The 11,970-nt window shown below is 35.1% G+C and overlaps 1 protein-coding gene across 1 annotated transcript; it reads right to left on the reverse strand.

Moving 5' to 3' along the window:
* Positions 1–561: 561 nt before the first annotated feature.
* Positions 562–3,305, reverse strand: LOC108948585 (MLO-like protein 1). The gene is made up of 4 exons (XM_033661412.2): positions 3,083–3,305; positions 2,657–2,714; positions 2,197–2,426; positions 562–731 (listed from the first exon to the last, which is right to left on the reverse strand). The coding sequence occupies exons 1-3, from the start codon at positions 3,209–3,211 to the stop codon at positions 2,209–2,211; spliced, it is 405 nt and encodes a 134-aa protein (XP_033517303.1). The 5' UTR covers positions 3,212–3,305; the 3' UTR covers positions 562–731; positions 2,197–2,208.
* Between the last annotated feature and the right edge of the window lie 8,665 nt (positions 3,306–11,970).

The following is an 11,970-nucleotide window of genomic DNA, read 5'->3' on the forward strand; positions in this document are numbered from 1 at the left end:
CCTTTATAACCTACCCTTCCTCGGTGACCTAACGATTCTCCCAAAAATATTTCTATATAGAAGAAATATATACAGTATAGCCTTCCATAAAATCTTTCATTTCATTGGCGCTCTTAGTCATACATTTAAATTCGCATTCTTGACACGATAGCCACATTCACATTTCATACTTTCATTTCTTTAGATTATCATAAAACATTAAAGACATATAAAATATTAGGAAAATTATAGCTCAAACTCATGAGTATGTAAGAGCTTAGAACACATTGGATACATTTACAAGGAAGAGTATAACACCAATCAATTCTTAAAAATAAATAATTTCCAAACTTTTAATTTTCATCAAAAATTCATAACTCAAGTTAGGGACCTCCGACTTCGATTCCAGGCACACGTCCCAGGTCCCATAATTCGATGCGGACCCACCGAGACCGTCAAAATATCGATCCGGGCCCGTTTACCAAAATATTTCACCGAAGTCAAATAAAATCAACTTTTTAAGGCATATATATTCTTATTTTCATCAATTTTCAACATAAAGCTTTTCAGAAATATGCCCGAATTGCGCACGTAAATCGAAAAGAGTAAAAATGAGATTTTTAAGGCTTAAGAGCGCAGATTCGAATTCTAAAACATAAAATAATCTTTTGGGTCATCACAGAAATAGTTAGCACAAAGATAAATGTATGGAGATGATGTAATGCTGTGAGAGATAGCAATGGTGCCTTGGCCTGTTAAGTTCCAAAAAAAGAAAGAGTTATAAATTCAGAGTTGCCATTCTAAAATCTGAAATATTATCCAAAAAAAATGACACATCAAAAGTCATATGATAAGGAACTTCAGAAATATCAGTATATGGAATAAAGTTGTATCTTAATCTATGTTTCTCGGACTCGGGTGCGGGTATCCGATACGGGGACGGATTCGAGTATTAGATTCGGCAAAATCTAAATTTTAAGATTCAGGGATGCGGATCCAGATATGGATACGGGTGCGGGGATTCGGCTAATAAAAAATAGAGCTATAAAAATATTGTAAATTTTGAGAGATATTCTGTGAAAAACTTACATGAATATTGTAGAATTCAATCTTTGATTCTTCAAGATGGACATTATTCTTTCGTTCTCCTAAATCTGTTTTATTTTTGATTTCGAGAAATCAAAATCTCAATTTTTCTTCCAAATTTGTCGATAGACTCCGGTCAAAGTGTCCGAAGTCAGTTGACCGTATCCGGGACGTATCCCGCTCCGGCTCCTGTCTCCGTCTCGTATCGGAACGGGACGGCACCAAAATCGAAGAGTCCGTGCAACTTAGGTCTTAATAGAACCCAATTGGAAGAATTTTTATTAATGTTTGATTAACAAATTAGAAGGGAGCTTTGGAACAATTTTAAAGTTGCCTCTGTGTGACCTATAAGTCACAGGTTTGAGTCGTGGAAGAAGCCACTAATATCATGCATTAGGGTAGACTGTCTACATCATACCCCTTAAAGTGTGCTCCTTCCCCGGACCCTGTGTGAATGCGGGATAATTTGCACTGGGCTGTTATTTTCTTGATTGGCAAATTATTTTCCCCTTTTATTTGATTTATTTTTCTTCATAATTTGGGCGTTTGGAACGTAAAAAATTAGTTCAAGACTAGTACCAGTAGTTATGTTTGTTTGATTGTTTTTGCCAAAACAAAACAACTTTTAAACTTGAAAAACTCCTAAAAGCGCTTTGAGAAAAAAAGATAGTTATTTTTTGCAGGTAAAAACTATCAAAAAAAAAAAAGACAAAACATTTTAAAGTATGTTTTGGCTAGAATTTTTCCCCACATCGTTTTCCCTCCAAACGGGACCTAATAAAATTGTTTGATTGAAGGGAAGCCTTGATACAAGAGTTGCATCCAAAATGTGGAAGCAATTGCTAAAAATTGTAAGACTGCATCCAATATATACTTAATGTGGTTTGGTTTTTTCCTAAACTCACACACTAAATTGGTGGAGCAACCCATAGGAAGCAGAGATGATTGAATTCACATCAGAAATCACCAACATGAATGAGACGAAATTTTGAATTGTGTTGCGAGGTCATAAGTTATCTCTTGCCTTATCTATAAATAAGAACGTACCGGATCGACTAGGCTGATATAATACACGCATGGTCTGTACTTTCAAAGGTCAAATAAAGAATAGTACTTACTAGTTATACAGACCTTAGCCTCACACTAACCAGAATTAGCAGAATCAGCAAGAAGGCGCCTTCCTCCTGGAATTAAAGAGAAGAAATTTCCAGAGGAGGTCTGAAAGTGGACAGTTTGATTGGCATCTTCATCCCTTTTACAAGGCAGCCAACTATTGGTCAAGTGCTTAGGAATACATATTTTAACCATTCTGTCTTGGAAAACAGTCAAAAGCAGAGATATGAATCCCAACAGCATCAACTCTGCATCATTTCATCATGTTTTTACAATACGAACTAATCAGATATCTTAACTTTGACCAAGTAAAAGAGAGGTAACAACAACAACACAGTGAATTCCCACAAATTGAGTCTGAGGAGGTAGTATGTAAGCAGTCTTATCCTACTTCGGAGGGCAGAGAGACTGCTTCTGATAGACTCTCAGCTAAAGAAGTAAAAGAGAGGTAACAAAGAGAAATTGAAGTAACTTGTACCTTCTTTGATCTTTTGTAAGGCTTCATAAAGTGGCTTCTGGTTTTTCTTGAGCAAATACTGCCAGAAATATCACAATTGGAATTCATATTATTAAAGAGACATGATACATATTACAAGTACTAAGGGTAAAATCAAGAAATATTGTGCTGCGAACTACTATTGGAAACGAGTTGATTGTCAGCGCAGGCAGTCGGGTGCATAAAGCATTCCGCATTCACGCAGGATACGGGGAAGGGCCGCACTCCAAGGGGGTGTGATGTAGACAGCCTACCTACCTTGATGCAAATATCAGTGGCTGATTCCACAGTTTGAACCCATGACCTATTAGTCACACGGAGACAACTTGACCGTCGCTCCAAGGCTCCCCTTCAACTTGACGGTCAGCGTAAAACTAGTCAATTTAAAGAATTTGGATTAACCATCACCTTGCTAGCATAATGAATGATTCTTTCAACAAAAAGACAGATAGCAACTATGAAAGTGCAGACCAACGCAACAACCCATGTTGGTGTAAATTCCAAATTTGTTTCTTGGTCTCCTCCACCTCCTGCCATCTTTTATTTGTTTCTTTTTTTTAAAAAAACTCTTGCAACTAAAATACTATGTTTTGTTGATTGCAGGAGATTTCAAAAGTGGATGTTATAGAGGAAGAATGAAATGGTCAGAAGAATAATTCCATCTTGTGTTCTTGGGTCCCATGCCTTGACGATGTTTAATTTAGTTCATTGATGATATTATTAAAGAAACAAAACTTAGGTGTTAAGCGTCAAGACACTTCCTATACTACTCTGTTATTCACATGCATATTGAAAAGAATTATTTTCCTCTAACTTGAAAATTTTGAAGTGAAGATAAACCTATATATATAACAAACTTGTTTCACCAATAGACATCTATTTTTAATATGGTAGTGGACAAGAAAACTTAGACTGAAGGAGCAGTTGCATTTTGAGGAGAACTTTTTTATTATTAAATAGGTTGACGTGAACCTTGGGTATGATTTCTCCCTTTTCTTATGCAATGACAGTTTAAAAAAGATTAACACCGTCATGTCACTCAAAAAGCAATTACAGGTATCCTCCAAATCTTATATAAGAAGTCAAATAAGCCAATAGTATATAAAATTATTTAAATGGTATATATAATTTAAATCCATGTTTCAAAGGATAAAAATGAGATTGATTTATCCTTCGATGATGCAGCCTATAAACGCGTTGCGATAGTCTACGGGTATCATGACCCAAAATCCTAACTTGTCGTGATGGCGCCTATCTCAATACTAGTCAAGCCGACAACATTAATAACCCACGATTTATTTTAAATTAAAAAAAAACGTAACGTTAAATACAATACCAAAAATCTAGTAATTTCCGATACAACACTCCCAAAACCTGGTGTTGCTGAGTACATGAGCATCTAATATAAGTACAAGTCTGGAAAATACGGTCTATAATAGTCTGAGACCAAATACAGTAAACAAGGTCTGCGGAACACGGCAGCTACCTCAAAATCTCTTGAAAATCAACTGCGCGAAATGATCAACACCTGTTATGTTCAGAAATACCTGGATCTGCACACGAAGTGCAGGGTATAGTATGAGTATAACCAACTCAGCAAGTAACAATAATAACTAAAGAACTGAATATAATGGCGAGCTACACAGTCATAGTTCACTTTCAGTAGTTCCATCAAAGAATAGACATGCTTTCAAATCCGACAGTTTAAGTCAAATCAATTTTATACAGTTCAATTTCAAGTAATCCGGATATAAATTCTTTCAAAGATTTTACAACAACGATAGATAGAAACCAAGTGCAACAACAAATGCAAAGCAAGTAAAGCCTCTCAGGCAACAGTCACTCAACTTATCACAACAGCTCAACCTCTCGGCTCTCAGCCCTCAGCACTCACACTCAATGGGTACCCGCGCTCACTGGGGGTGTGTACAGACTCCAGAGGGGCTCCTACAGCCCAAGCGCCATAATCCGCACAGACAACTCACGTGCTGCACGGATAACTCACATGTTATAATATACTGCACGTACAACTCACGTGCCATATATCCTTACCTCACCGACAGGCCCTTGACCTTACTCAGTCCTCAACCTCTCTAGTCTCTCGGGCTTTCGGAAATCACAAGGATCACCCTAAACAAAGATAACATAGTAAATCAATAAATATCAAGAAAGATTGAGGTATGATGCACAAGTAAAATCATGACTAAGTACAAGACAATAATTAGCAAATAATTCAACAAGTACGCGACCTCTATGGGTCCCAACAGTACTATCACATAGCCTAAGCATGATTTTTAACATGTTTTACAGTCAAATTTCTTCAACACAAAGAGAGCTTATAGCTAAGAACAGTTTATTCAACTTTACAATTTCACGGGATGGACCAAGTCACAATTCTTTCGGTGCACGCCCACACGCCCGTCACCTAGCATGCGCGTCACCTCCAAAATAATCACATGATACCAAAATTCGGGGTTTAATACCCTGAGGACCAGATTTATAATTGTTACTTACCTCAACCCCGTGTAATTATTTATTTTGCTATGCCCTTGCCATGATAATTGGTCTCCTAAAGTCTCGTATCTAACCACAATTAATTCGATTCAGTTAATACAAATTATTGTAATTAATTCTATAAGGAAATACTAATTTTTTAAATAAAATCCGAAATTAACTCAAAAATCGCTCGTAGGGCTCACATATCGGAACCCGACAAAAGTTACAGAATATGAACGCTCCTCCAACCACGAGTCCAACCATATAAATTTCACCAAAATCCGACACCAACTCGACCGTCAAATCTTCAATTAAAGCCTATGAAGATTTCTACCATTTTTAACCCAATCCTTACCCATTTGAACTTAACAATCTTTTCACAACTTTATTGGTATGTATACATAATACTCTTACACCCAATAATCATACTATAAATTACCTATTTTTACTCCAAACCCGAAATTGAAGGATTGAGGAAAGAAATTCTTACCTCTTTGAAGCCCTAGCAAGATCCTTGTGAAATCTTCAAACCTTGAACAAGAATCGATGGATAAATGACTAAGTCTTCACTTTATCTCTCTAAAATGCTCTCACCTCTCTCTAAAATATCAGATTTTGGCTAAAAAATGAGCTTCATGCTATAAATCGAAGTTGGATCGGGTCAAAAATTAGAAAGAATGGAAGCTCCGACGTAGTTATGCAATCGCATAACAGGTATGCGGTCCGCATACCGGCCGCATAATTTGGCCTCCAAAGCTAGGCATTACTAACCCGGTCTGCGGTCATTATGCGGTCCGCATACTTGTTCTGCGGTCGCATAATGCACCGCAAAATAAGTCTGCGGTCGCATAGTGCACCGCAGATTTTTCTCAAATCTTGCCCCTCTCTTGATCCACTTTGCGACTATTATGCGGTCCGCAGAGTGATTCTGCGACCGCATAGTGGTTGCAGAAATGACCTTTTTCCGACAAAATATTTCTTTACACATCGGTGCATTATTCAACCCAAAAAGTCCGAGCTTTTGTACTAATTGATCTACCTCGGGACCACCAAACTTTAATTTCCTTAGCAAAATTTCTCCGGGGTCGTTACACATAAGTCAACATCCGGTCAACCTTTTTAACTTAAATTCTAAACCTTGGAACTAAGTGCTCTAAATCATTTTAAAACCTCACCGGACCCAAACCAATTACCCCCGCAAGCCAAATAATAGTTGTAATTCATAATTTGAGCAGTAAATGAAAAAACGAGGCTATAATACTCAAAACGACCGGTCGAGTCGTTACAACGGGTAGAGAAAGTCAAGTTTTCCAAGTATTTAAAAACAAAAATAGTTGGATGATCATTAGTTGTGAAATGAAGATATATTTGTATCCAGGGGTGTAGTTTGATAGTTAATGAAGTGGGTGAAGATTATAGAAGATCATAGTTCAAAACAATTAGATTATTTCTTTTGATATGCATAAGTCTTGGTGAGTAGAGTTACACAGTACTTATGCTGATAATAGACAAATGTATTAATTGAAATAATTAAGATGTACACAAGTTGATTCAGTTTCAGTTGCAAAATCCGAATTTCAAATTTCGAAAAATCGGAATCATTAACTATTTACTTAGAATGCATGAATGATTCTTGGATTTAAATCTCCGAATTTTGTTTTCCTAATGACCCAAGAAAATACAACTTGATATATGACTAATCTATATGGATTTTTTCAATCAAAAAATCCTTCTAAATTTTATTTATAACAACAATTATGAGTATATGTAAACCCCCCAAGAGAAATTGTTAGATGGATATATATTATTTATATATGCACCCGATAGAGAATTACTAGATATCAAAAAAGTATCATAGTTCAATTTGAATTTTGAATTGAATAGAAATACACTAGCATCAATGTCTCAGTTCCAAATAAGTTAGAGTTGGCTATATGAATCCGTAATGTCGCTCCATTAATCTCATTTCACAAAAATATTAATTGGTTCGGACACCACCATTAAAAAAATGAAGATATCATTAAAGACATAAATTATTTTTTAAAACTTTAATATAGGTCAAATTAATAGAATAAAACTGGCTCATCATTTTTAGATGTTACTAAGTCTAGAGTTTTGGTATAGCAAGTCAACTATTCCAGAAAAAGAAAAAAATAAATACTTCCTCTGGTCCACAATAAATATTTTGTTGGACTTTTTTTTGTTGTCCAAAATAAGTGATTTTTCTAGATTTCATAAATGAATTAATTATTTTTTTTCCTACATTGCCCTTGGAGTAAATAGTGTTGGAGTATGTGTTAGGAGTGTTTATGTAGAGAGATAGTAAAGGTTGATATGGTCAATTTCATTGCTAATTAATGTTAAAAGGTGACTTTCTTAATATGTGTGAAAATAACAAAAAAATCACTTATTTTGAACTCGAGGGAGTAGTCGTTAATTGTGAAATGAAGAAGAGAGAATGTCACGACCCAAAATTCTCACCTTCGGACCGTGATGGCGCCTAACATTTCACTTGTCAGGCAAGCCAACGTTAGAATACTATTATCCATTTTAAAAAAAATTTTAAATTTATTAATAACAAAGAAACAAATGTGGAAGTAAAGTCTGAAATGTAGTCAATAATCCATAAAAACAAAACAATGGTGTCTAAATACCATTCCAGAATTGGTGTCACAAGTGCACGAGCTTCTATAATAATACAAATAAAGGTCTGAATAAAATAAAGTTGTCTGAAAACAAGCACACAGCTAAAGTAAAATAGACGAGGACTTCAGAACTGCGAACGTCGTGCAATTATACCTCAAGTCTCCTCTGAGTGGATGAAATCCGAGCAAGTCTATGGTACGCCGCTGGAACCAACTCCGAAATCTATACAAGAAGTGCAGAGTATAGTATTAGTATAACCGACCCCATGTACTAGTAAGTGCTGAGCCTAACCTCGACGAGGTAGTGGCGAGGCTAAGGTGGTTCACTTACATTAACCTATACGCAATATTAGTAACAACAACAAATAATAGAATTAAATCAGGTAACTCATTTATAATAATTGAAGCCAACTCAGGAGTCATAATCCATTATTATTTCAACCAATTTCCGTTATAGCGTGCAAACCGCTTCCACAATATATTCATTTTTAATCCTCTCATATAATTATTTTTAATCAAGTATATATTGACTTTTAAATAAGTCTATTGCGGCGTGCAATCCGATCCCCCAAATATTGACTTTTAATAAGTCTGTTGCGGCGTGCAACCCGATCCTTCAATATGGACTTTTTAATAAGTCTGTTGCGGCGTGCAACCCGATCCTCCAATATGGACTTTTTAATAAGTCTGTTGCGGCGTGCAACTCGATCCCCCAATATATTCATTTCTATCAATTCTGTTGCGGCGTGCAACCCGCTCCTCCAATATATACATTTACCAATTCAATTTTGTTGCGGCATGCAACCCGCTCCTCCAATATATTCATTTACCAATTCTTATAAAAGAAATTTCTCCAATAAATGTAACAATTAATATAAAATTATAAGACAACAAGCATACAATAATTATGAAACAAACAATGACAAATATCAAGTTATTATGAATATCATGGAGAAAATAGGCAGTTTAATACTTAATATGTTAAATGTCAAATAACAATTAAGACACATAATTCAAATAGCTTGTAACAATTAATGCATAAATTCAAGAATTAATATTTGACAAAGAATAGGAGAAAAACAATTATTATAACAATTAATTCATGATTTAAAACAATTTATAATTTTTCAAGTAAGTAGGCAAACAATTAATTTGACGACGTATAGACACTCGTCACCTCCCCTATACGTCGTTGACATGCATTTCACATAACAAATAATTTAAGGGTTCTATTCCCTCAAGTCAAGGTTAACCACGACATTCACCTCGCTTTGTAAATTTCAATTAATTACTCGACCACAACTTTTCCTTTTAAATTTGTCTCCAAAAGTTTCAAATCTATTCACAAACAATTCGATATACTCAATACGAATCATAGGAATTAATTCCATATGAATTTACTAATTTTTCGGATATAAAATCCGAAATTCATTTAAATATTCGACAGTGGGACCCACGTCTCAAATCCTAGAAAAACTCACGAAATGCGAGCACCCGTTCCGCTACGAGTTCAAACATAAAAAAATTATCCAATTTCGATATGAAATGGACCTTCAAATCTTAAATTTTCGTTTTTAGAAGATTTTATAAAAATCTGATTTTTCTTTCCTAAATTCACGGATTCATGATGTAAATGAGTATGTAATTATGAAATATAATTAATATAGGATAAGGAACACTTATTCCAAGAACCATACTCTTAATCACCCATCATTACCCAAACTCGAAATTGAAGATTAGGGGTTAGAACCTTACCTCTTTGATGAAGAACTTGAGGGATTTCTTATTGAATTTCAATGCTTGGACAAGAATTTGATGAACATGACACTTTATCTACTTTCTCTCTCTAGAATACTCTCACTCTCCCTCTAAAATCACTCCCAAAATATGCCCCAAAACCTATTTGATGATTGATTGATGATTGATAATTGATGTAGAATTCGCATTAACTATTGCCTTTATCTTTCTCCAAAATTCCATCTTATTCGGCTATGACAACTTGCACGGACTAGTGACTGATATTTTCAATGTTCGCTAGTCCATACTCTAAAGGCTCACAAGAAATCAAAAGAAATATTCTTCCGTTTCAATTTATGTGACGGTAAACGAGTTATTTTTTTAATTTATTTTCTTAAATATTTGGAATTTATTAATTATTTGACTTATAATATATTTACGTAATTTCTAAATATGTAATTTATTTTTAAATTTAAATATTTTATGCTGAAATATATGATCAAAATTAAAATGTCTAAATCTCGAAAAATAAAGTGTCATGTAAATTAAAAGGAAAGGAGTAGTGTATATCTTACTCACTGAAAACATAACATGAAATTCTATTGAATTATTGGAAAACAAAGCATAAAACGAAAATGGACAAAACGAGACGGGGTCCGCTTAAATTATTCAAAGGAATATATTCACATTGTAAACGGATTAACTTCTTGTTATCAAATTCAAAGCAAAGCTCAAATGATGCATTATGGAATGCATCCGCACAATGTTGCTCTATTCTATAATTTGTTAATGTGGATTATAGCAAGTGAGCAACCATGCATGTCGTGTGGACGATCTTTTTTTTTTTTTTTTTGTTTCACCCTTGGTTTTCAACTCGCTTTGAGGGCCGATTAATTCAAATTCGTACTGAAAAATCCTCCTTTAAAGACTTCTAGTTAATAATGGAGGATTACTTACCATTCTACTATAATTTTTTGTGGTTATGTGAATATTAGCTACGGACAAATTTTGTTGCTAAATAGAAAAATTCGCCACTAATAGCGATGACTATCAAAAAATTCTGTTAGCTATAAGAGATATAGGACAGATTAGTGACAATGATCATAGCTAATTCCAATTTTCCTTTTTTTCTTTTTGTGAATGTTTTATTTCTCATCGTTTTTTCAAAAGGGGTTAGGGTCATCATGAATCAACTTTACAATATTAATCGAGCATGAACAAGTTATTGTTTGTATATGAATGAATTATAACACGTTCTTAATAGTTGTGTCTTATCCCTTGGCTTGAATAAACTGTTATTTCTCTAAAGTTCAAAATTCTCAACCGACAAAACAAATTATTAAAAGATTAATGTTATAAATAGAGTTTTTTTAAGATGAATGTCTATATTTTAGAGATATTTTATTTGGTGACTAAGTCATTCTTTTCTTATAAATAGAGGGTCTTATTCCATTGTAATTCATCCCAAAATTAATAAGAATTCTGTAACGACTCGGCCGGTCGTTTTGAGTATTATAACCCCGTTCCCCCATTTACTGCTCAATTTATATTTTATAGTTGTTTTATGACTTACCGGGTTAATGGGTTCGGGTCCGGAAGAAATTTGGAGTGAAATGAGACACTTAGTCTCATAATTAAAAATTTAAGTTAGAAAAGTAGACCGGATATGGACCTATGTATAAACGACCTCGGATTTAAATTTTGATGATTCCAATAGCTCCGTATGGTAATTTTGGGCTTAGGAGCGTGTCCGAAATATTATTTGGAGGTCCGTAGAGGAATTATGCTTGAAATGCCGAAAATTGAATTTTTGGGAAGTTTGACACCGGGGGGGGGGGAGGGAGGGAGGGAGGGGTTGACTTTTGGATATCGGAGTCGGAATCCGATTCTGAAAATTTGAATACCTCCATTATGTCATTTATGACTTGTGTGCAAAATTTGAGGTCAATCGGACGTGAATTGATAGGTTGCAGAGTCATTTGTAAGAACTAGAAATTTCAAAGTTCATTAGGCTTGAATTGGGGTGTAATTCATAGTTTAGCGTTGTTTGAGGTGATTTGAGGGTTCGACTAAGTCTGTATAATATTTTAGGACTTGATGGAATATTTGGTTGAGGTCCCGAGGGGCTCGGTGAGTTTTGGATTTGTTAACGGATCATTTTTGGCCTTGGTGAGATTGCTGATATCTGTTGTTGCATTTTTCTGATTTTCTCTTTCACGTTCGCGAGTGGGCCCTCACTTTTGCGAAGAGTGTTTTCTGAGTGTGAGGTTTTGTTCTTCGCGTCCGCGAGGGGGAAGACGCGAACGCGAAGGTCTGAGCTGGTAAAGCTTCGCGTTCGCGAAACCGTGGTCGCGTTTGCGAAGGGTAAGATTTGCAAAGCTTCGCGTTCGCGAAGCCACGGTCGCAAAATCACGGTTG

Source organism: Nicotiana tomentosiformis, chromosome 12 (assembly GCF_000390325.3).
Source record: "Nicotiana tomentosiformis chromosome 12, ASM39032v3, whole genome shotgun sequence".
In the NCBI taxonomy this organism is placed as follows: Eukaryota; Viridiplantae; Streptophyta; class Magnoliopsida; order Solanales; family Solanaceae; genus Nicotiana; species Nicotiana tomentosiformis.